Source organism: Myotis myotis, unplaced genomic scaffold (assembly GCF_014108235.1).
Source record: "Myotis myotis isolate mMyoMyo1 unplaced genomic scaffold, mMyoMyo1.p scaffold_m19_p_18, whole genome shotgun sequence".
NCBI lineage: Eukaryota > Metazoa > Chordata > Mammalia > Chiroptera > Vespertilionidae > Myotis > Myotis myotis.
In genome coordinates this window covers 29,727,476-29,752,207 of record NW_023416322.1, presented here as the reverse complement: position 1 = coordinate 29,752,207, position 24,732 = coordinate 29,727,476, and the positions used below count along the sequence as shown (strand labels likewise).

General features: G+C 50.4%; 2 protein-coding genes across 7 annotated transcripts in view; both read right to left on the bottom strand.

Annotated features, from left to right (window-relative positions):
* Window positions 1-6,466: 6,466 nt before the first annotated feature.
* Window positions 6,467-15,449, bottom strand: PLEKHO1 (pleckstrin homology domain containing O1). Of its 4 annotated transcripts, none has more exons than XM_036343075.1 (6): window positions 15,265-15,449; window positions 14,575-14,721; window positions 9,891-10,031; window positions 9,020-9,124; window positions 8,340-8,441; window positions 6,467-7,286 (listed from the first exon to the last, which is right to left on the bottom strand). In XM_036343075.1, exons 1-6 carry the CDS (start codon window positions 15,292-15,294, stop codon window positions 6,582-6,584), a joined length of 1,230 nt encoding a protein of 409 aa, XP_036198968.1. In that variant the 5' UTR covers window positions 15,295-15,449; the 3' UTR covers window positions 6,467-6,581. The 4 variants fall into 4 exon arrangements, with proteins under 4 accessions (XP_036198968.1, XP_036198969.1, XP_036198970.1 ...); XM_036343076.1 differs by having other exon boundaries at window positions 14,575-14,712; XM_036343077.1 differs by lacking the exons at window positions 14,575-14,721; window positions 15,265-15,449 and adding an exon at window positions 10,698-11,629 and having other exon boundaries at window positions 9,020-9,175.
* A 4,459-nt stretch (window positions 15,450-19,908) lies between these two features.
* The window catches only part of VPS45 (vacuolar protein sorting 45 homolog), a 46,234-nt gene continuing 41,410 nt past the window's right edge, over window positions 19,909-24,732 (bottom strand). For 2 of the 3 annotated variants that reach the window (XM_036343620.1, XM_036343617.1), the window contains one exon: window positions 19,909-20,550. In XM_036343620.1, the coding sequence (XP_036199513.1) occupies window positions 20,463-20,550 (88 nt within the window). In that variant the 3' untranslated portion in view covers window positions 19,909-20,462. Of the gene's footprint in view, window positions 20,551-20,579; window positions 21,537-24,732 lie in introns of those variants that run through there. The other variant, XM_036343619.1, reaches the window with a different exon arrangement.

Below are 24,732 nucleotides of genomic sequence, written 5' to 3'. Positions count from 1 at the left end.
ATGCCAGGCATTAGGGTTCCAGTCTAGGTTTTCTCAACCAATGCCCTGACCTTGGCATAACAGATCTCCCTTGGCTGAAGGTCCCAGCTACCTGCCTCAGGTGACAGTCTTTGAAGCTCTGCAACTGTATTAATTTCTGAGTTGGATCTTCAGCATGTACTGCTTTCCTACTGCAGGAGCTAAGGACCTCTTTGGAAGCTCCCAAATAAGCCTCTGGCTTTCACACTCAGTTTCACTTGTTTGGTAAATTGTCTGGTAACTGCTTTTCCTTCTCTCTCTGGAAAATGCCAGTGCAGTTTAGCAGCAATCAGCCAACTCCATTGTCCTTGAATGAGTTGTTCCCCTGTACTTTCCAAATGCCTGAATAATTCACTGGCCAGGGTGGGCCTCTCCATCAGCTCATTCTCCTAAGTTACCACCTGGTGAAAAGTTTTTTGGCTGGGGACCATTTCTATCTATTATTTTTCCTTCCGAGTTTGTAAATTGAATGGTTCCTTCTTTAGTTCCTTTCTCTTGCAGTACCTTATCCTTTACAGCTAAGAAAAACTTATTGGTACTTTCAACATTCCGCCTGGAAATCTCCTTGACCACCTCCAACAAGTTCATTAGATACTTTTTCTATTCTCCAAGTACCACAGGTAATGGTTTCATTCCCCCACTACGTAACACAGTGACTCTTTCTCCAACAATTTCCTCCCTGCTCGTCCAGCCTCAACTAATAGTCTCCTTGCTGCCTGGTCCCAATGCCAATGTCATGTGCTTTATGGCAATATCCCATTTCCATGTACCAATGATGGTTTCTTCATGTCTCACAATTCTGTGGATTTATTGGATGGCTGGTCGTCTTGTCTGTTGTGCTGCATTCAACTTGTGTTTGCCTGGAGGCTTGGATGTTGGGGTAGTTCCGTGTGGTTTCAGGGCCTCTTTCCCCACGTGGACTCACATCCTCACGGGTGTCAGTTCAGGCTCTGACATGCAGCTGGATTTTAAGCTGGTCAGCGAGGAAACGGCAAGGCCTCTTAGGGCCTAAGCTCCAGAACTTCCACAATGGCCTATATCCTAACACTTGGTCAAAGCAAGTCCAGTTTCCAACGGTGGTTGGAGAAATAGCAATGCCTTTCAAGTGGGAGGAGCAGTAAACTCACATTGGAAAAGAGCATGCAGGGAGGTTGATTCATTGGGGACCATGATTTAAGGGTCCACCTTACTGTGTTAAGTTGAAGATGCTTGCTAAATACCCAGGCAGAGATGTCAAATAGACACTTGGCTGTGACTTGATCCCAGAGTGGGGTTCAGGCCAAGGAAGTAAGTTTGGGAGTCATCAACATATAGACCTAATGCTTATGTGGATCTTCCTGCCCTCCAGGTTCCCGATTCCTACCTAAGTCTGGGCTGTGGACGAGGCCGAGTGCTTGCGGCCTCTGCAGCCAGAGCTGGGTGGAGGCTGGGGGAAGAAGAATGTCATGTTCTTGCGGTGGCTCCACTTCCCCATTTGGGCATAGAGCATTCCACTAGCCCTTTCCCCTGCCTCCCATCTCCATACAGCCACAGACTGAGGGATGAGATGAGGACAACTGGCCTGCACGCGGAAGACGTAGGACGGGAAACTATTCTCTGCCTTATTTCACCATCTAACAAAGAAACCCAGAAAAATGGACTCCGAGGCACATGGCCCTATTTCACTTTTTTTTTGTTGTGTTGTATTTGCTGCTGGGTAGGACAGCTTTGCAAAAGCAACCAGATTCCCATTGCTACCAGTTCCAACCATTTCCTCTCACCCTGAGACAGTTATTTGAGCACCACCCCAAAGTGTCTGACAGTACTTTGTTACCCAAACCTGATCACCCCTAGTTTACATTTTTCTGTATTTCTTGGGAGGAAGGGGTCATTTGCTGTCATGGTTTTAATATCTGGAAGAAGGAAAAACAAGAATGAAGTTTAATCTAGTATTTCTGAAAGAAAGGTGATTTCAGAACTCTTCCAAACCAGCAGGAAAGACAGGGGAGATAGCCCCAACTTGTCCAAAGAAAGAAGCAAAGAGGAGGAAGGATTAGGAGTTGGAGACTGATGCAGATCAAGAGTTCTAGTCTTTATGAAAATGGAAAGTGTCTATGTCCCTCATTTTTGTAGCTGCACCAACCTTTACCCTCCTAATGGCCCAGGAAGAGCTGGGAGTCTGTATTCCCCAATAGTTCCCCAACCTTAACACAGCTCTCCCACACTTATTAATTCTCCAAGATCCTATTTTTAAACTGGTCCTGCTAATTTTTGCATTCTCTCCGTGCAGGCAAGGAAACCCAGGGTTGGGCTGGGGTTGGGGTTCGGCATGCACAGGAGTTTCTGGCTCCATCTCTCCGTCCCTGGTTGAGCTGGGTTGCACTAATTGACCTCGAGGGTCTCCGCTGTGCTAAGTTGGGTGTTTGTTAGATCTCGTTAAGCTTGTAATTAGTGCAGAGAATCTAGGTCAGAGGGAACTGGTTGGAGTGATGGTCTCAAGGGGCAAAAATACAGGCAGGGAATAGCAAACAGGTTCCACATTCTGTGGGTGGGGTGAGCCAGGGACAGGGAAGGGTGGGACTGGTGTCATGCACTCAGACAAATAGACACATGCAGAAAGGCATTCAAATGTGTGTGTGTGTGTGTGTGTGTGTGTGTGTGGTGTGTTCCCTCCCGTATTTACTCAGATTGCTTTCCAATCTCTCCATATATGGTGTGGCTCTAGACCAAGCTGGGGATTGGCTGCTGTTGTTGGGAGACCGGGAGGTAGGAAGAAAGCAGAGAAAGAAATGAACCAGCAAAGGAAGGGGGTGAGAGGAGGGAGGCAGCTGGAGCCGAGACCTGAGGATGCAGAGTGGGGCTGGGTCTGCTTGCCTGTGAGGTTTAGAAAAAGGAGAGGGTCTTTGGGACTGGATTTTTTTTTGGGGGGGGGAGAATAAGGCAAAATTTACTGCTGGAGAGGGGCTGGAGAGGGGTCAGCGCTCTAGGCTTAGCACAGCATGGCTCCTGAAGGCTGGAGCAGGAGTTAGAGAAACTCGTTGGGCCTCCCCTGCTTTTCTTTTCACCCTGAACAACCCATAACAATGCTGTGGAAATAGGGAAATCGCATGCAAATTGACTCATCAGTTTTCCAGAGCAACACCTCAGGCAGTCTTCCTGATGGAGCAAGGCCTGGACTGTTCCCCAGACCTGTATCTGTCCCCCCAACCACCTCCTTAACATTTAAAGAGGAAGAACAAGAAAAGTTGAGGAAATGCCACTGCAATCTGAAATGGCATGTAGTTCTTTCTCTGTCTCTACCTCTCACCCCGCTTGAACTCTGTGTCCTGGATTTCCTCATCGCCCCATCCTAGGGCCCCCCAAAAGGTTTTCCCTTTTCCAGTTCAACTGTGTAAGAATAGAATATAACAAAGTTGTTGGGAGGAAGGGGGGTGGGGGGTGGGGGGGAGAGAAAGAATAAATATTCATCCTGAAAAATGTCTACTGGCAACTGTATAGTAAGCAAGTTGCCCCCCCCCCCCCCCACACACACATCTACCCATTTACCCCAGAATATGGTGACTCGGAGGAAGTAAAGAAACCACTGCAGGTAAAGACATTGGAGTGAGGAAGGAGAGGTGCTGGGTGTGTGTGTGTGTGTGTGTGAGGGGGCTGGGGGGGAGGCGGGGCTAGAGTGACAGCATTATCGTCCCCAGTCAGAGTGCCCATGCTCACTCCTTGTTAACAGAAATCATGGCAGCACCACCATCAGGGTACACCTGAAGCTATTTTTCTGGCGGGAAGCTTGGCTTTGCGCTCAGCCCTGAAATTCTTTCTGCCTCTGGCCATCAGCACAGTTCCTGGCACTCTCGCCTTGAAGAAGGGGGGGCTCTGGGCAGAGCCTGTGGACTGGATCAGTTCCCGGACTAGAACAAAGTGACAGTGATTAACCCCTGCCCTAGGCCGCATTCCAGTCTACTCCCACCACCTGAGCTGCCTCTTCTAGCCACTGAGTCACGCTGATAGCAGCAGCTGCGGCAGCCACAGCTGCCCCTCACTGAGCGCCAGAGGCCATCTATCAATGGCCAGGCATTGCCCATAGGTTGTCCTTACCCATCCAACAACACCTCTCCATTTGCAGATGAGAACACTGACTCTCGGAAAGCTTGCGCCCTGCCCAGAGCCTCATAACTAAAGTCAGAATTTGAACCCACATCTGTTTGGCTCCAAAATTGGGCTCATTTTGCCACCTTGTGACCTGGTTCTGGTGCCTGAAGACCCCAGGAGCTCAGTGCCCAGCTCTTGGTGGCCTGGGGTCCCCAGTCTTTCTTTTCTGCTTCCCCTCACCTGTCATTCTTCTCTCCAGTGTCTCCTCCATCCTCTAGCTCCCTTGGGAGCCACAGATAATTGACATGTTGAGCTATACATGCCATTCTCGCTTGCGTCTTTTTCTTCATTATGTGGGAGCGACAAAGGAGGAAAGAGGGAAAATAAAATTCATACAAAGATGGAGACTGATGTAAAGAAAGTATCTTTTTCGTTGTGGTTAATCCTCACCTGAGGGTATTTTTTCCATTGATTTTTAGAGTGTGGAAGGGAGGGAGGGAGGGACAGAGAAACATCAACGTGGGACACATCAATTGGTTGCCTCCTGCACCCACCCCAACTGGCGCTGGGGATTGAACCTGCAACCCAGGTACATGCCCTCGACCGAGAACTGAACTTGCAACCCTTTGGTGGCAGATGCTCTAACCACTGAACATGCCAGTCAGGGCAAAAGTATTTTAACCTAGACGTCCAATGTTTGTGACAAGGGCCTGCTGTCCATGCTTAGAGTTTAGGAGAGTGACGCCTCTTGGAGGACAAAGTCTGGAGACCCAGATTCCCTCACCTGCTGCCCCAGAGGCTCTGGGATGGCTTGTAGGTGGCACTCTGGTGCACGCCTCCCCACTGTAGGCGTACGTTCCCAGGGAAGAGACTAATGTAGAAAACTACAGGTCCGAGCCAGGGAATCATGACTGGGAGCGGCAGGGACTAAAAGCAGAACTCTCTTCCTAGAGATAGTTTAACTTGGAGAGACTCCCCATCTTGCTTACACGGGTTGTGGGAGTGATAATGTCTGAGCAGAACGGGAATCGAAGGGTCTGTGTTTCATCCACAGGTTTTACCTTCTTTCCCTCCTACCTTATCTTCCTGAATGTAGTCGTACTGGGGCAGCCTCATAGCCAGGACCTACCAGCCATTGTCCCCATTTTCGCCCCCTTCTCCCCTCCCATCCCTAGTGAAGCTCTCGATCTTGGCTCTAGTGAGATCTAGGGAAGCAGACCAAGTGCCTTTCAACCCCTCATTTACTCGGTCCATGAGGCTCTGTCCTTCTTTCCAAAAATCGCTCATTTCTCGCCTTCACAATCCTCCTCTGGACCTAAACTCATTACTAAACCTGATCCGAGAAACTTCAGAGGAAAGAGGCAAACAAAATGAAACGAGTTGTGGACCTGCCATAGGCCAGCATGCGAGGGGACTAGCTGGGAGGTGTGAGCACTGAGATGTTTTTCTAAAGTCGGGGCTTGATGAGTGTGGGGCGGAGGTTTAAGGAAGCAGGGGGAGGCTACAGGAAACCTAGCGTGGCCGAAAGAGGAACCTGGGCACAAGTTCGGTTTTCCCCTTCATCCAACCTAGCTTGCATCACAAATCAGTTTCATTCTTAGTCTGGCTTTTCGATTGAGGTCAGCTGGCCCTGGTTCCTCTGTGCTAGGACCCTCTAGTCCAGTGGTTCTCAACCTTCTGGCCCTTTAAATACCGTTCCTCATGTGGTGACCCAACCATAAAATTATTTTCGTTGCTACTTCATAACTGTAATGTTGCTACTGTTATGAATCGTCATGTAAATATCTGATATGCAGGATGGCCTTAGGCGACCCCAGGGAAAGGGTCGTTCGACCGCCAAAGGGGTCACGACCCACAGGTTGAGAACCGCTGCTCTAGTCACATGACCAAACCCATCCCACCACCCACTGTATCTCTGAATCGGTGTTGGGAAGGGTTGTGGGAGAGGCAGGCAGCTCAATCTCAGTCGGGGCTCTCGCTGGGCGTGAGAAGCCAGTGTCTGACAGGGAGGATTTTAATCCCCCGATCCTCTCCGGCCCGGGATAAGTTTCACTTCTCTGTGCGTGGACCGGTGGCTCTGGCTTCCACATCCCTGGAGCTAGGGCTGGGCAGCTAAAATTTCACCCTCAGATTGAAAACTTGCGACCCGCCCTCCAACGTAAAGCCTATACGTGACCTTGGGAGCATATTCCCCCTGTCTCAGAGGGGTGGCGTGTGTGAAAGGATCAGACTGCGCCTTTGTTACCCTCTCTCTGGGCAAAGCTTCCTAATGCTGCCCCAGGGGTCACCCCCTCCTCAAACCTGAGAGGGGGTACGGAAGGGAAGGGGGTTGGGAAGGGAGGGTTGCAGGAGGGCCGGGCATCAGCAAGAGCAACAAGTTTGATTGTGTTTTGTTTCCTTTTTTTAACTGAGGTAAATAAAAAAGCTTTCTCCTGCAACACTTGGAGATCAGAGTCTGTGCCCCCACCCTCCCAAGTTCCAGACCCTGTCCCCTTCCTTCACATGAGGCTCTTCCGGTACTGGCTGTGCGGGGCAGTCTGTCTGAGGTGGGCGTCGGGGGTCTGCAGGTCCATCTGTCTGTAGAGGTCCCTCAGCTCCCTGACCTCCTGCAGCACCCGCTTGGCCTGGCTCCAGTTCGAAGACGCCTCTCCCAGCAGCCGCTCCGTCTTCAGCAGCAGCTGCTCGGACTCAGAATCAGGAGGAGACCGAGGCGGGTCCTTGGCCTTTCGCTTCCCGTCTCCCAGTCCCTGAACCTCCGCCAGCAGCTCCTGAGTCTTCTCCAGTTTCCTTGCTACCAGGTCCTGGATCCGGGACAGCTGCCCCGGGTGTGGGGGGGCGAGGGGTAGGGGCCCCTCGGCCCGCAGCTGGAGGGTGCAGGCTGGGGCCGCGTCCCGCTGAGACAGGATCTCCTCCAAGGAGGCACAGCGGCCTTTCTCTGTGGGGGTCAACTTCTTCGGTGCCTGGGGGGTGTAGGTGGCCCCCTTGCCTGGCTTTTCCCAAGGTCGAGGGGGGCCGCTGGCCCGGTCGGAGGAGGGCGGGATCCGGTCTGAGTCCGCTCTCCGCCGGCTGCCTGCGAGCTGGGCCACCGACTTGTCCAGGTCGACCCGAAAGCTCTCAGCACAAGAGGTCGGTTCCTCAGGGGAGGGGTCTTCCTCCTGGATCAGGTCCAAGGTCAGCATCCCGTCCGAGGTAGAGGTGGAAGCCTGGAGAGGGAGAGGCGGGGAGGGAGGGGTAAGCCATCGTCGGTGGGCATGCCAGGAGCGGCTGCCCCTGCCCGAGAGATGCAAGCTGTGCTCGCTCTTCTCCGCAGCAGCTTCCCTGATGAGAAGCCCTCCCTCCCGGCTGAGCCCTCTGGCTGCTGCTACTTATTCCTTTGACGCTGAGCTGGACTTCGTCCTCTTACTTTTCTGTGATGTAAAGCGGTTTCTCATGCTTGTTTCCCACATTCCCCACTGTGCCAGGAGCTTCCTGCAAAGTGTCGTCTTCCTCTGCATCGTGGACTCCAGGCAGCGCGTTGGGTCTGACGCTCACAGGACCTGCCTCCTCGGAGCCACACCCCAGCCCCTCTGCTACCGGGAACTCAGAACCCCTTGCCTTCCACCCAAACGTGTTCTCCTGTTTCTGGAATACTCTAATTGAGAAAGAAGTGCTAAGTGTATTCAGTGCCTCAGCTGCGTGGATGCAAACGTGGTTTCCCACACAGCAGCCCCTCACGGCAGGCGATTACTGCCCCACTTTACAGGGGGAGACATGCAGCTTCCGGGAACCAGAGAGTGAGCTGATTTGCAAAGCAGGGTTCCCACCCGGGTCTGCCTGACTCCAGAGCCTCCGTTCCTCCTACCTGACTGCCCCTCCTCCTGGATGCAGAGAGAAGCGCCACTTTGTATGTTTCTGGGGGGGTGGGGGGGGTTGTTACTGTGATCCTTCCTCCTCTGAGTCTGCGGAACCTAACGCTGTTACCTGTCAGGACAGCTGGCCACCATATAAGTATAAGATAGTAACTTATACTGCCTTTGTCACTTTCCCCCAAAGGATGATGAATTTATTGAGGACAAGGACTTAGAACTCATAGTAGGTGCTGAACAAATATTTTGAACTGGAGGAGTCAGGCAGGGGGGTGGGGTAGAGGGACTGCCCAGCCTTTGACCTTGGTATCACAAATGCCTCCGGTGGGATCTCTGAGATACGGTCCTAGCTAAGATGGACTGACGCGGAACTGGCCCTTGGGCAATCTGTACTTTCTACGTCTGACATACCACGGCCATGAGGTGTCCCCGAGTCGGTGGGCGGCGGGAGTGTTGGATTTTTGCCCTGTCTCGAGTGGGGTGGGCGAGATAGCTGTCCTCTTCAACCGTGACCTGAAGAGAAGCACTGTGAGGCTATGACTGCTCTTCAGAGAACCTGTCCCAACCCCGCACCCCCTGAGGCCTAAACATGCCTGGGCTTGGAAACAGACCTACCCATGAACTGCTTCTGAGCAGATCTAAGGGCAAGGTTTACTGGATAGGAAGGGGCTCCTCAAGCCAGCCCAAGGCTGGCCCCGGCCTCACAGAGCGGGGAGGGGGAATTAGCTAAAAGACTTAGAGCAGGGGTCCTCAAACTACAGCCTGCGGGCCACATGCAAATACAAATATTGTATTTTTTCCCGTTTTGTTTTTTTACTTCAAAATAAGATATGTGCAGTGTGCATAGGAATTTTTTCATAGTTTTTTTTTTAAACTATAGTCCGGCCCTCCAACGGTCTGAGGGACAGTGAACTGTCCCCCCGTTTAAAAAGTTTGAGGACCCCTGACTTAGAGGGTACAAAGAGAAAAAGGGTTTTCGAAAGGGAGCTGGTGAGGGAGCAAGTAAACGGGGGTCGCCATAACCTTCCTTCTTTTGTGAGCCCCAGCAGCTCCCCCTGCTAGCACCCCTCTCCCCACAATGAGCCCCTGACCTCATCCAAGATGCGGTTCTTGGCCCGGGTGATCGCAGCGTTGAGGGCATTGATCCATGATTCCTTCTCTTCTGGACTCACTGCCAGGAAGATCAGGTTGGGTGCCTGTGAGGGAAGATTCTTGTTTCAGCGAGGGTTTTAGAGGTGGTGTCTCACCTTGACAGTGAAGAAAGAAGAAATTATAGTCTCATTCTCTGAGACCCAGCTCCTGGAAGGAGAGAGAGTCTGCTTCAGAGTCATCCATAACTTAAAGAAACCAGCCTCTATCCCTGCAAAATGCCACAGTTTGCAAGCTGTTTTTAGAAAGGACCAAAGATGAGCTGAGAAGGGTCTTGGATATTAATGTGGAAATAATTCGAGGAGGTTTGCTAAAGGACAGTGCTAAAACAAAGGTTTTTAACTGTTTGAAGAAACAGAATGTGCTAGGAATGGCTTCCCTCAGCCAGGAGACATTAGATTCAGAAATTCAACCACGTATCAGGATACAGGGAAAAGTGATTTTCTCCCAAGCAACGTGCGTGTGTGCCCGCATACGTGCGTATGCAAGGGAGAGGAGGGGGCAGAGAGAGAAAGAAATGACCTTTGTCTGAAGGCTGGCTTGCCTGGAGGGCAAGGAATGGCCATAATATTCTCAGGTTAAATAATAAAAGCTGACAGGAGAGCAGTAATCAGGGCCTCTGAGCCAGGAGGCTGAGGGAGAGATCCTGGAGGGGACAGGTGTTCTCCCCCCCTGCCAGGCCCTGACCTCATCCAAGATGCGATTCTTGGCCCTGGGCGATAGCAGAGTTGAGGGCAGGGTTGTAATGCGTCAAAGGTGTGGAAACCCTGACCTGGTCAGTGTTCCTGTGGCCGTGGTGCAGGAAGAACATACCGTGTTCCCGGGCTGTTTGGAGTGGGCAAGAGTGAACTTGCTATGATTCTTCTTGCTCCTGCTCTTGGATTTCCGGAGCTCTTCACACTTCTCATAGTCACTCAGGTCGAACACCTCCTGGATATTTTTCTCATCTTTCACCTAAGGGGAGGGTCGGAGGCGAGGTGAGGAAGATAAAATGACTTAGTCTCTTCCCCCCACTTGTTAGATCAGCCTTGGGGACAGAGGAAGCCTGAGAGGGAGGAACGACAGGACAGGAAAGGCCTATCCCACAAAAGCCAACAGTGGGGGACAGCGCTGGGGCAGCCACGTCCTGACTCCTCAGTGGGTTTCTGCTCAAACTCCTCCTCCTGACAGTCCTCTGCCAAGCACCCCAGTAGGTCGCCCTTGTCCACGACTCCCACTTTGGACAGGCTTACACAGCTACCAGGTTCATCCTGTCATCCCCACAGAAGCACGGCCCGGAGAGCCCTGGACTGTCCAGCGGGAGGAGGTGAAGGCAGGGCCTACGTCAGAGGGTGTCTGGAGGCCACGAAGGGCTGCCCCTGGCCTCCCCATCTTAGGTTTATGTTGTCCTGTTGTCGCTTTCTTTACCCTACGTGGCTCACTCCCCAACATATGCTATTATAGAGTCATCTACCTCCTTCATTTCAGGAATTGCGTTGTTTGTTCAGGTAAGCTGAAAAATACACCTGTGGCTCCCAACCCTCCTTCCTCCCCTCACCTATTGTGCCAGCCCAACCTAGCTCTTCAGGCTTGAGAAGCCGTTCCAATCCGCCACCTCTCTCTAGGCAGAGCTGCACTTACACTCTCCCTGGAGGACTGAATTCCAGACTTGGAAAAACGTATTCTGCCAGCTCTTCCCAGGATTGCAGTTTGACAGTCCAAGCCCCCGTCCTGCCAGGAAGTTCTTCCTTGTGTCTAAATGTAGCCTTTCCTGTGTGCAGTATCCATCTTGCACCCTGGTTCTACCCTTTGCAGATCTATCCAGCAGTTGGCTCTTAAGTCTCTTGCAAAACGTCTGACCAGAGACCACAATTCTATCGACATCCTGCAACCCTAAACCAGCATTTTCCGAGTTCCACAAAGCAAATTCCATTAGCATTTCTTCCTTTTTAACCCTCTCGGGGTTTGTTCCTCCTGCCCCCTGAGGTGTTTCCCACAGCCCTGGGAGTCAGAAGCTGTGACTCAGGGGTTGTTTGGGCTTGTGAGAGGAGAGGAGACGTTGTTGCAGGCCCAGATGAAGCAACCTGTGATCAGAACCCATTCGCCCTCTGCTGCTGGAGTCTGGGGTCAGCAGACCCTGGCAATGAGCTGGTCCCGGTTTTCTGGGAAGAGAGACCAGCACTTGTCTTGTTAAAACTAAACAAACAGATACAAGTAGCTGCATCTCTTCCTTGGAAGACATCCGCTCTCCTTGACTGGAACTATTTCACAAGAGTGTCCGCTTGTCAAGCTCTGAAACAGGAATTGTGTGTGTGTGGCAGTGACTTCCTCTATCCTCTTGGTTCTCAACAGCCTTGAAGCAGGGAAGTGGCTCTCTCTTCTATCCCCCAGCCCATCTCTGGTCTTGCACCTGCCCATCCTTCTGACTTGCCGCTGGACGCAGGGGGCCGACGTCGGTGACGAGAGCCGATCACACAGCCCGTCAGGTGAGCGGCTGCTCGGACATCCACTCTGTTTCTGCCGGGCTTGGCTCCTCCTGGGCTCTCCCTTTTCTAGGGCGTCCTGGCTTTGAGCTGGGAAGTGGTCAGAGGCCTTGAAGGATTATGGGTAGATGTACACAAGATGCTGGCAAGGAGCATCCAAGAACAATTCCCAGAAACATGGGCAGGGAGGCGGGATAAAGCATCGCTCCTTTTCTCCCCTCCTTCCTCAGAGCTGAGGCTATCAGCAAAGGCCAGAAATCTTGGAGAGGAAAGTGCTGGGTGTGTGTATGTAGCCAGGGGAAGAGAGTTACTTGTTCTGTTTTCCTTAGGGGAAGGAAGGGAAGGGAAGGGAAGGGAGGAGGGAAGGGAAGGGAGGGGGTATTCTGGCTCAGACACCGCTGATAAGGAGCTCTGGAGGGCAGGAGACACATTGACAGAGATGAGCGCTTGGTAGGGTGGGGAGAGGTAGGAGATGGCTGACAGAAGCATTAGGACAAGTATATTCCAGGCCCCGGGAAGATGGACAGCTCCAAGACCCTTGTTCTCCACTGTACTGTTTCTCCCCCCTCTACTTCCCAAAGTCTCATTGATAATTACCCATCTTCCAAACTTAACCCTTCCTTCCCCCCGATTCTTTGTCCTTGGCCCACAGAAAGGGATTTTCCCATGCTCGCCAAAAAAGATGCCCTGAACGGAATTCCCTCCACTACGAGGTCTCTCTCAGGTCTAGTTTCTGCTCCTGTACAGCAGCCCCATGACCACAAGGTGCCCTTTGACTGAAAATGAAAGGGAAAAAATTAACAACAGATAATAGAAGGATTTCTTTGACGGAAACAGCTGTGGGAGTCTCTGCCTTTATGAGGGGAAGAACCAAAAAAGACTGTTGCAAATTCTAGGGGAGGGAGGGAGGAATTTTCTTACATTAACGCATAACTTACAAACATTCTACTTGGCATTTCTTTTTAAAAATCTTGAATCTACTTGTTCTGGAGCTTTTGGGAACCTCTGACAGGTTCACCTTTAATCTAGCCCATTGCAGCATGGAAACTGGCTCCAAAGAAGAGTAATAGCAATCGGCTTGCTCTCCCTTTTCCTAGCTCTTCTCAGGAGGGGGCAGTTGGCCCCATGACCAGTCAGATGCTCCTGACTCACAGGACACCGCACACCCTAGGCTGAGGTCATTCCATCCTTTCCCATCACTGTACCCCTTCCTCCCAAAACAAGGCTCAGCCATGTTCTTTCACCCCCAGACTTTGTTCTTTGGACAAATACAAACAAGAAAAACATCTTGTTCCTTCTGCCCTTTCACTGTCCTCCGGTTCTCTGACGTGTGGGAAGCCCTCCCTGATGGCTCACTACAGTTTCCTGCCATTATGAAGTTCGGGGGCAACAGGAGATACACTTTGACACTTGCTTTTTTTTTTTTTAAACTGGAAAACCCGCTAAATTGTGCAATAACGTTCTGTAGGATTGGAGTTGGGCGGAGGGGACCCTTAAAAATAAATCCTCTTGCCTGGCGGGTGTGGGTCGGTGGTTGTGAGCATCGACCTATGAACCAGGAAGTCACGGTTCGATTCCCAGTCAGGGCACAACCTGGGTTATGGGCTTGATCCCCAGTGTGGCGTGCAGGAGGCAGTCGATCAATGATTCTCTCGTCACTAATGCTTCTCTCTCTCCCTCTCCCTTTCTGAAATCAATAAAAATATTTTAAAAAAAATTCTCTTGTCAAAGTCTTCTCGCACCTCACTCTCTCACCAAGTTCTCAGCTGGCTGTAAGCAGCAGGGTTAGCCACCCGAAGAGGGGTGTCCTTGGCCCCAGCACCCCTTCTTTCTTCCCTAGTTGTCTCAGTGGATGTTCGGTTCAGATGAGTCTCTCTACGGGACCGTGTGTGGCTGTTTCAATACCATAAAAGGACTTATTTACCTAAATATAGTCGACTGCAGAAAGCAGAAGAGGTTAGAACTCAGGGAGGACTTCCCAGTTGGCCCCTGATGAGGGAACACGAAATCGGGGGAGGAAGGGCCATCCTAGCCGGGGAGCCCAGGACAGTCTCCCAGGCTGTGCGGACACAGCCGCGAAGGCAGGGACGGGGGTGCCTCTAACCTGCGGAAGGCAATTTTAGTTTCTCAATATGACTTCGTGTTATTAACCCCAAGAACGAGATATAAAAGGGAGAAGAGTCTGGATTCACTGGTCTTGGCTCAGGTGCTTACCCCGTGTGGGCTGCGGTTTGCACTTTAGCGGTAGGACTGAAGACATAGATACGGGAGTTCATAGCGACAGTGGTCTCCCTTCTGATACAAATGGGGGGGGGGGGGCTGGGAGAGGGTGAAGAATGAGCTCCTTGCTTCTTTTTTTACATGTATTTATTTTTTTAGTGGACTTGGGGCGGGGGGGGGGGGGGGGGGGGGGAACAGCGAGGTATGGTTCATTGGCTTCAACAGAAATAACGGTCCGCCACTCGCAGATGCTCCTCCACCTCCATCGCCTAAGACTGACCCTGGGCTGCGTGTGTGTGTGTGTGTGCGCGCGCGTGTGTGCACGATTCCCGGCAGCTGTGCTGCTCTGACCTGCGTATGTTCCTGCGAGAGACAGGAAAGGGGGGGGGGCAGCGGGGCTGGATGGGGGGACAGGAAGGGGCGGCGGATATGCCGCTGTGCGCAGAGCGTCTGTTTCGGCAGCGACAGCAAAGAGAAGCACCCCCACTTCAGCCAGAGACCAGGGTAGGGCCGGGGACCCGGGGACACGTAGAACTCCTGGGACATCTCGGGGTATCACCGCAGTCAGAGAGACATTTATTCGCCCAGAAAACTCATGAAATGAGATGCATCTCAACTTCTAACTCTGGTCTCTTCGCTAAATCCAGGGTGACCTTTCCCAGAGGAGAGCAGTGGTGGGGAGCGCTGAACTTGCTTTTGGAGCGAAGTGGGGGGCTTGGTAAGGGAAATGAGCAGCAGATAAGGCCCCCCCCCGCTCCCCGAGAGACAAGGTGGGGAAGATGAGGAGACAGGGAGTCGGGGCTAAGGGCACCTACCTCCTTGTCGGAGATGTAGAGCTGGTCCCCTCTCAGCACCACGTAGCGGTTTTTCCAAATCTCCCTGAAAATGCCTTTCCCGCAGAATTTCCGGACCCAGCCGACCTTCTCGGGCGGTGCAGACGGATGGTTTCCCTCCTGAGGCCCCTGCCCGGGGCAGGAGAGGAAGGGCAGTTAGGTGATCACAGCTCTTTCCACTCGGAGCCCCGAGACCCTGCTTTCGGGGGGCCGCCCCGCGGAGGCCGGAGTCCCGGACCCGCGTCCGCTCCCCGCTTCCTTGGAGGTGCTCACTCCGGGGGACTCTCCTCCCCCGTCTCCCACATGAACCGCGAGCGGCGGGAGAGGGGCCTGGGCCGAGGGGCCTCCGAGCGCGCGGGTCCCGCCCCCTCCCCCAGCCGGTCCTCGCGGCGCCGGGTTAGCGGCGTTTATTTTATTTTTCATTGTCTCCCCGCCGCGCAGAGCCCATGCACCCTGCAGCCGGCCCCAGGGGACGCGGGCTGGGGTGGGGCGCATCGCCAAGTGACACCCCCACCCGAGTAAACAAAAGCCCCCTCCCCCGGGAGCAGCGGGCGCGGGGTGCTGGGAACGGGGGCGCGCGGGGCTCACGCCGAGCGCGCGGCCGCTCGCGGCCCCCACGGGCCGGGGTCCCCCGAGCTCCGAGGCGGGCGCGGGGCCGGCGGGCGCACTCACCCTCTTGGAGGAATTGTTCTTCTTCATCATTCCGGGGTGCGGGCCCGGGGCTGGGACCTGGGGCCTCTTCCCGGGGAGGGTGGCGGAGATGCCCCCGGCGCCGCCGCCGCTCCGCCCTCCCTCCCCCTGGCGGACTCGCCTCCTTTGTAGCTCCGGTTACACTCGGGGCCGGCCTCCCCGCTCGCTCGCACACACGCGCACGCCTGCTCCCCGCCCCTCGGCGCCCTCCATCCCGCCGCCCACGCGGACCGGGCCCCCGACCTCCCGCCGGGCCCCGCCGCTCCCCCGGCTCCCCCGGCCCCGCGCGTGGTGGTCGGCCCGGCCCGCGCCCCGCGGTGCCATCCAGCGATCCAGCAGCCGCTGACGTTGCGAGTTCAAAATAAAGGGCGAATCGCGGAGCCCGAGCTGGTGCACTCCCCCGCCTCCCTTTGTTTCTGACTCACTGAGGGGGGTGAAGACAGACCCGAACCCGCCGGGGACCGGGGACCGGACTCGGACTGAATGAAGGGAGAGCGAGAGGTGGGGCCGGGAAAGACAGACCCGCGGACGTGGCGTGGGAGACGGGGCGGCGGACGGAGCGGGGAATGGAGACCGAGAGGCTTGTGGAGACGGGGATCACCCAGATCTAGACCGTCTCCCTCCCAACCCCAAACAAAAACAAGCGCTCCAGCCGGGAGGGCGCGTCACCTGCCGCTGGCTCCGCACATCACACTCCCCGGGGGGTGGAGAGGCCCGGGCAGGTCAGAGGACGGGGAAAAGTTTTATGCTCCATATCCGTGTGCAGGGGCCCGCTGTGGGAGAGTTAATAGCAATCTACACTTCTTCCAGTTTACAAAGCTTCAGGCCTGACGTGAGCCTGGTATTCAGGAGAATAACCCTAAGTCTGTTACGATCTCCAGTGCACACAGGGAAGTGAGAGTCAGAATGGCTGAACGATTTGCAGACACACACTGTAAGTGCCGGGAGGAATATAATGGTCTCTCACGCGTAATCCTGCGTCCGATGGCTTTCACTATACCCGGGGCTCTCTTCCTGCTGCACCCCCCTGGAAAAGTCCCATCCGGTCCCCAGGATGCCCTGCCTGGGACTCCCTCCTTCATCAGATTTGCCTCAGAGCCCACAGACCAACTTCTTAGTAACTTCACGGTTTTCCCAGTACATGGTTAATGGGACGAGGGAGCCGGGAAACCTAGGTTTGGGTACTGTTTTCATCGCTGCTCTGTGGCCTTTGGGCAAGCAGGTGAATTTCTTTAGGCCTCAGTCCCTCCACATATTAAATAGTGAGGGATGAAATGTCATTTCCATCCACCAGGAAAGTCAGGACAATATAAGAGATGACCTGTGAAAGTCCTTTGAACATATAAAGATTGCCCTCTAGGCTACTCATTGAATAACAATAAGCTAACCAGCACATTGCCTGGCATATGGCAGGCACACAATAACCACAAAAATGAATACCAATTCCTGGCACAGAGGAGGGGGGGGGAGGGGGGGGGAAGAACCCTTTACCCAGACAGGTCTCACGATAAAAGTGTTGGCTGCCACATTTGTGGTTTGAGAAGTGGCTAGGTCTTGGCTTTTACTGGTATCTGTCAAATGAAGGAAGGGGCTTCTCTCTTTTCCCAATACTCCCTTATCCTCTAGTCCAATAATATCCCCCTTAACTGCTTTTCATTTACCGTACTAATGAATTCCTCTATATTAGACTGATATAGAAATTTATCCTTTCAAAGTGCTCTTATATGTTATTTCTTTAAATATTTAGTGCTACCTTGTGAGGCATATGGAACAAATAAGGACATGCAAATCAATTGACTTGCCCAAGTTTACACAGCAAGTTACTGGCTAAATGGGTTAAAATCCAGTCTGTGTAGGTTTTGTGTACACACACACACACACACACACACACACACCTCCTTCCTTCCCACCATCCTCTCCCCCTTACCATCATCTCTTTCCCACCTTCTATTTTACAAAGTGATTTTAAAAGAACGGGAAAATCCAGGAGATCATCATAAATGAAGAAGCAACATACCCCAGTGATCTGGTGAGAAAATGAACCTGCATGATCTTTGGAGGGCTTGGATATAAGGGGTTTGGATTTAGAGTTTGAATAGATTCTGGTTTATGGGGGGAACGTAATTCATGACTTGCCCTATCTTCTTATTTGCCCTCATTTTAGTCAACTAATATTTGAGTGCCTCCTATCTGTGAGGCCCGCAGGTCCTGGGATGCTGCCTAAGACAGGAGCGGGAGCTTTGTGGAACATGAGCCAGAGAGAGGGGCGGCCAAAATATCAACACCCTCCCGAGTCATTTTCAGATTCCAGAGCAGATGCATGTGGGCTGGAGAGCCTTCCCTGCCTATCTGCTCCTTAAGATGTTACATAAATCTGCTCTCTCTCTCTCTCTGTCTCTCTCATTAACCTGCATTGCTGCCTCATTATTCTGCCCCTACCTTCCCTTACTCTGTGTCCCTTTGTCCTGTTACTCATCCCTCTTTCCATACTCCATACCCTTCTCTGAACTGTTCTTCAAGCTGACTTCTCTCTCACCAGGTAAACCTCATGGCCCCTGAATTGGGATCTATAAATTGCGACTGTTTCCAAAGACCAATTCTTAAGAGAGAAATCTCAGAGAAAGAATTTATGGGTTCCTTTACGCATATCCATAGCACCGTCTCCTCAGTGAGCTCAGCACTACCACACACACAGCCCACAAAAATAACTCAAGCCAATTTCTCTTCAGTGGAGATAAGATACTGGGAGGACTTGCGATGGGGTTACCTCCCTAACTGCAACACCATGAATAAGACACAACTCCCAGCAGCTTTATTCTTCAATTGACTATTGTATAAGTAACTCCACATAAGGGAGGGAGAAGGGAGCTATCCGAGATAAGGACTTGTGAATTGCTGCCCGCAAATTTATTATCAAAGCAGTTGTTTAGATAAAACAAGTACCTTGGCTTTTGTAGGATACTAGTAAATGGGACACAGGGGTTTTGACTATGGAAGAGAGCTCATTAAAAGCATATAGGACCTTACTGGGCCAGTGTGGCTCAGTGGTTGAGCGTCAACCTATGAACCAGGAGATGACAGTTTGATTCCCGATTCCCCATCAGAGCACATGCCTCGGTTGCTGCCTCAATCCCCAGTAGGGGGTGGAGAGGAGGCAACCGACCAATGATTCTCTCTCATCATTGATGTTTCTATCTCCCTTCCTCTCTGAAATCAATAAAAAATATATTTTAAAAAAGCATGAAGAATTTTTTAAAAGTATCTAAATAAACTGCAACAACAACAAAACAATTTAGATCTTAGCTCTTAGCTATAATATGGACTTTTTTAAAAGCCTAGGGCTTCACAGGAGTGTAAGGTAAAGAAACTGCTAATTGGTGCAGTGGGAGGGTTGTCAACCATTTTGTATGGTGGTTTTGTACCCCCAATTTTGAGAATCTATTGTATTTACTATTAATTTCATTCAGTGTTTAGATGCTCTAAGTGCTTTAAATGTATTACCTCATCTAATCCTTACAATCCTATGAGGAAGGTACTTTATTTATTTATTTACTTTTATTTTTTTAAAATATATTTTATTGATTTTTTAAAAAATATATTTTATTGGCTGAAACCGGTTTGGCTCAGTGGATAGAGTGTTGGTCTGTGGACTGAAGGGTCCCAGGTTCGATTCCGGTCAAGGGCATGTACCTGGGTTGTGGGCGCATCCCCAGTAGGAGATGTGCAGGAGGCAGCTGATCAATGTTTCTAGCTCTCTATCTCTCTTCCTTCCTCTCTGTAAGAAGTCAATAAAGTATATTTAAAAAATATATATATATATATTTTATTGATTTTTTACAGAGAGGAAGGGAGAGAGATAGAGAGCTAGAAACATCGATGAGAGAGAAACATCGATCAGCTGCCTCCTGCACATCCCCCACCGGGGAAGTGCCCGCAACCCAGGCACATGCCCTTGACTGGAATCGAACCTGGGACCCTTCAGTCCGCAGGCCGATGCTCTATCCACTGAGCCAAACCAGTTTCCGCTATTTTATTGATTTTTACAGAGAGGAAGGGAGAGAGATAAGAGCTAGAAACATCGATGAGAGAGAAACATCAATCAGCTGGCTCCAGCACACCCCCTACCAGAATCGAACCCGGGACCCCTCAGTCCGCAGGCCGACACTCCATCCACTGAGCCAAACTGGCCAGGGCAGGAAGGTACATTATTACCCCTGTTTTATATATAAGGAAACTGAGCCACAGACTAAATGACATTCCCAAAGCCACATAACTGTGAATCAGAGTTGAGTGCTGGCTATCTATCTGATGCTTGGGGATGTTTATCAAATAAAGGAAAGGAAAAAAATATAAAAGACTTACAGAGAAGCAGGGAGGGGTTATGCTGTGGTATTTTTGCTGTGGTTTGAGGATGCCATAATTCCTGGCATTAACAGCATCATGTTCCATTGTTTTCAAGAGAAGTGAAATTGACCCCAGAATTTATTATTTGGGTTGACACACTTTAAATATGCTTTGTGTAGAGGCAGCACCTTCTCCATGTTTGGTGTAAAGCGAGCTCATGCCACATCTTATGAATTCCCATACATAGTTATTAACCCCAAAGAAACAAAAACAAATCACTTGTATCTTTTCACAAAATGGCCTTTTATTGCAGTCATACATGGTTTCTCAGTGCCACAGGAAATTGCAATGTAGGGACAATTTTTGGATGGCTCTCTACAAAAACATGATGAGTTTTCAGAAATGACTTGTGCAGGAATGTGGTTAATGAAAACTAAAAGGGGTCAAGAGGAGAGAGAGTGTGCAGCGTGTACACCAAATGATTACTTTTACAAACTCCTCCAAGCTCTCACAACCCTTTTTGTCAAGTAAGATCCAACAAAATTCATCAGAAACAGAAGTGATTGTGCTATTAAATACAAGGAATACATTTATTTATTTGATAAAGAAACCATGAGAAAAGTGGGCTGGGAAGAGCTCAGACTTAATTCGCAACTCGTCACTGGGAGTCTTGGTGTCTGTGCCAACAGTTCAGGAACCAGCAGGCCACCTGGAGATGGGTTATAAGAACGAGCACAAAACCCAAGGCTCTTCTCCGACGCTCCTGGTCGATGGGAGAGCCTGCAGCCAGGCACGCGGGGAAGCCGCGCCATTCTCCTCGCCTCTCCATCGCCGGCTCACCTTCTGCTTGCTGACCTGGAGGTGACTTGAGAGCTCTCCTTGCTCCGGCTGTGCAGCCCAGAAGACAGAACTTCCTCTAGGAAACTGACCAGCAGGTTGGAGGTTACTCAAAGGAAAAAGGAAGGGAGCATCCCCCATGTCTGGTTCCATCTCCCACCGAGTGGCCTACGTCTGTCCATGCCCAACCTCTTTGTTCCCGGAACATGTCATGAGCTTTCGTCCCTTTATGCTTTTGCTCTTATTATATCCAGGTCCAAAAGGATAGACTATCCTTCTCTGTCGGATGAAATCCTTATTATCCTTTAAGGCTGAGGAGCAAAAGTCACCATTTCTGTGAGACCTTCCCAAAGTCCTTCATGCGGAACTAATCGTGCCCATCATGATGATCACTTGGCCCTCGTGCTATGTTAACACTGTATTAATATGAACGAGGTACTCTCCGTATCGTTAGCAAAATAGGGTGGGACTGTTGCTCCTTGGGGTGGAACTAAGACTTGCTCGGCTTGGGTCTCCAGGGCTTAGCACAGCGGCTGACACCTAGTAGGTACTCAATAAAGGTATGCTGAAGAAATGAATTAAAATCGTTACCCATTGGCAAGAGAGCCTGCGTTATGATACGAGTTTTGGGGCAGTATTTTTAAGTGTGTGGGATTCACACTCAGGAGACAGATCTATAGCAGACGGAAGGTTGGAGGAATGACCAGGTATCTTATTATTATCATTGGTTTGTAGTCTTAAACCTGGAAGATTCTGACCTTAGAGGATTTAAATTCTAAACTTGTTTGCAAAAGAAAAACAATGGTGAAGCAGAGGGAACGGAGCAGAAGCTAAATTTATTTATTTCTCTATTGAATGCAGGCACCACCTCTGGCTGGCTTTTTGGCCAGTTGGACTAGAGACGCTTGGAGGTCAGAAAATGACTTTGGGTGAGAATGAAACAGACGTGCTGGGAAACACTAGGAGATCTCTGCTCCGCTTCAGACTCTGTGCAAGTCTAAAGGAAAGGAGTAGCATTCCTGAAATTATACTTACAGATCCTCCTCTGTATCAACAAGACCCCACATTCTTGACTGCAGAGAAAACATAATTTATATTTTCTAAGCCTAATTTTGTTTCCTAGGGCCCTTGTAGCTTTTTAAAAAGTATCTATTTGGGGACTTTGATGAGTCACTGCAGAATGCTTTAACAATTATAGGCGATGAACATATTGCTTTCTGTACCCCAAATTTAGACTATGCTTAAAAACAACAACAAAAATGATTTTCTTTTCCAGGGTTGTTTTAAATCAGTCTCATTTAAAAAAGCAAACTCAAATCCCCTTTTCCTGTCCTGGCCAGTGTAGCTCATTTGGTTGGAGCACCGTCTGTGCATCGAGGGGTTATGGGTTCAATTCTGGTCAGGGCACATACCTGGGTTGCAGGTTCTATGTCTGGTCGAGGCACGTACAGGCAGCAACCAATACTTCTTTCTTTCTCTCCCCCTACCCCCGTACCCCTACCCCGTGTCTCTCTCTCCCCTTCTCCCTTCCTCTCTCTCTAAAATAAAAAAAAAAATTTTCTAAAGAAAGTCCTTTCTCCTGTGGTACTGAAATCCAATTCAATTCCACTCGATTCAATTTAACAAGTGTGTCCTGAGCATCTGTTATGAAGGAGGCACTGAGCTAAGGTGGACGAATGAGCACTGTGGTTGCTGCCTTGAAGGGGCTCTCAGTCAGAGACAGACTCACAACCACGTCCAGTGTGAGGCCTGGTACCATCAGAGACGGCCCAAGAGCTCGCCTGGGGGACCAATGCTATGGCTGGTCGTGGTTTGTGCTGTCATTAAGGGTGTTTTCCCAACAAGATGGAAAGAAGGAAGGTGGGCAGACAAAAGCCCTGATTTTAAAAAGTCAACCTCAGAAAAAAATCTTGCATCACACATGGAAAAACAAGTTTCAGTTTTAAGTCTTTGTAAGGGACTAGAGACTAACACTTATCGGAGTTTAAAAATTTTTTTTTTTTTTAAATATATTTTATTGATTTTTTACAGAGAGGAAGGGAGAGAGAGAGAGAGTTAGAAACATCGATGAGAGAGAAACATTGATCAGCTGCCTCCTGCACATCTCCTACTGGGGATGTGCCCGCAACCCAGGTACATGCCCTTGACTGGAATCGAACCTGGGACCTTTCAGTCCGCAGGCCGATGCTCTATCCACTGAGCCAAGCCGGTTTCGGCGGAGTTTAAAATTTAATTACTAAAGTAATTGAGCTGAACAATGGTGTCCCTAAACAAAGCTCTATATTATAACAAGACAAAATTACATCTTATCTCTTCCTCTTTTCCCACCACACCATATTCCACAGATAGAAATTACATGGAGTTTCTTATTATACTGAAGATACCAAAGGAATCAAGACTCAAATCTGAAGAGTGCTACAGTGAAGAAGAAGACAAAAAAAGAGAATTTCTGAGGAGCAGGAAAATAGAAAAAGACTTTCAGGAAAACAATGAGAAGAAAAACTCAAGATATTTGCTTTAATGGAGTAATGAGGCTTCTAATTACAACCAAATACTTAGCTAGAGATACTGGAATATGGGAGTGGGTAAGTGAAGGAGAGGATAAAACTTTTCATAACTTAAATACTGAAAACTCTCAATTTCCACTCCTTCCAGTTTTCAGAGCCACTATGTTTCATATTTCTTTGTTTTTGCACATAACTATTCCCCCTGCCTAGAAGGCTGCCACATTCCTCTGACACTTTATTAGTGAAACTCTGCATCTTTTATCTCTACACTAGAGGCCCGGTGCATGAAATTCATGCACAGGTAGGGTCCCTAGGCCTGGCTGGCAATCAGGGCTGATCTATAGAGCGACCTGCAGGGTGATCAGGGCCCACGCTCGCACTTGCCTTGGCCTGGTGCTGCCTGCTCACCTGCTCCACCATCCCGCTGTGGTTCTGCTCTTGTCGGGGCCCATCGAGGGCCGGCAGCACCTCCATTGCCACCTGCTGCCAGCACCACGGCGCTGACGCCCGCCACGTTCTGCGTCACTCCCTGGTGGTCAGCGCACATCTAACTCCTGGTAGATTGAACTCCCACCAGTAGGGACAATTTGCATATTAGCCTTTTATTATATAGGATTACCACTCCCTTAAGGAATTCACTTGTCTACATGTCCATTTTTCATTTAAGCCTATGAGTTTTTCCAGGACACAAGCACTACATGGATACATTCTTTTTGTAAAAATTTAAAATAGTACACACAGAGATCAAGTCTTCCTTAATTCTTCTTCTCCCCATTTTCCCCCCAGAGATAACAATTTGCTCAACAAATATTTATTAAATGCCTACTATGTGCCAGACACTGTTTTAGAAGCTGAGAATATACTAATAAAGTAAAAAGAATTCTGCCCTCATGGAATTTATATTCCAATGGGGGAGGAGGGAAGATAAAAAATAAGTAAAATTCTATATAATAAAATGCTAATATGCAAATAGACTGAACGGTGGAACAACCGGTCGCTATGATATGCACTGACCACGAGGGAGCAGACGCTCAATGCAGGAGCTGCCCCCTGGTGGTCAGTGCGCTCCTACAGGGGGAGCACCACTCAGTCAGAAGCCAGGCTCACGGCTGGTGAGTGCAGCTGCAGTGGCGGGAGCCTCTACAGCAGTGCTAAGGACCTCTTGGGGGATGTCTAGATCAGGCCTAAGCTGGCAGGTGGACATCCCCCGAGGGGTCCCAGATTGCAAGAGGGCGCAGGCCTGGCTAAGGGATGCTCCACCCCCCAGTGCACGAATGTTGTGCACTGAGCCTCTAGTACAGTGGTTCTCAACCTTCCTAATGCCGCGACCCTTTAATACAGTTCCTTATGTTGTGGTGACCCCCAACCATAAAATTATTTTCATTGCTATTTCATAACTGTAATTTTGCTACTGTTATGAATTGTAATGTAAATCTGATATGCAGGATGTATTTTCATTGTTACAAATTGAACATAATTAAAGCATAGTGATTAATCACAAAAACAATATGTAATTATATATGGTCTTAGGCAACCCCTGTGAAAGGGTCGTTCGACCCCCAAAGGGGTCGCAACCCACAGGTTGAGAACCACTGCTCTAGAGACGTCTTTATCCCCCCCCCCCCCCCCCCCTCCTTGGACTGGAGCTGGGTGAGATAGAGGCGGTGCTGCCCTAGAGAGCAACAGGGGCTGTGAACACCGTTAATGAAGGGGTTTTAAAGATGGGGGAGAAACAGCATGTTTCTATCCTTGTGTGAATGAT

Bases quoted from the DNA above. Each gene is read 5' to 3' on its own strand.
- PLEKHO1 (XM_036343075.1), bottom strand. From the start codon at position 15,294: ATGATGAAGAAGAACAATTCCTCCAAGAGG. The intron at 10,032-14,574 runs GTAGGTGCCCTT...CCCTCCCCTTAG, and splicing joins TCTACATCTCCGACAAGGAG to GTGAAAGATGAGAAAAATAT. The intron at 7,287-8,339 runs GTATGTCAGACG...CTCCCTCTCCAG, and splicing joins GGGGACACCTCATGGCCGTG to GCTTCCACCTCTACCTCGGA.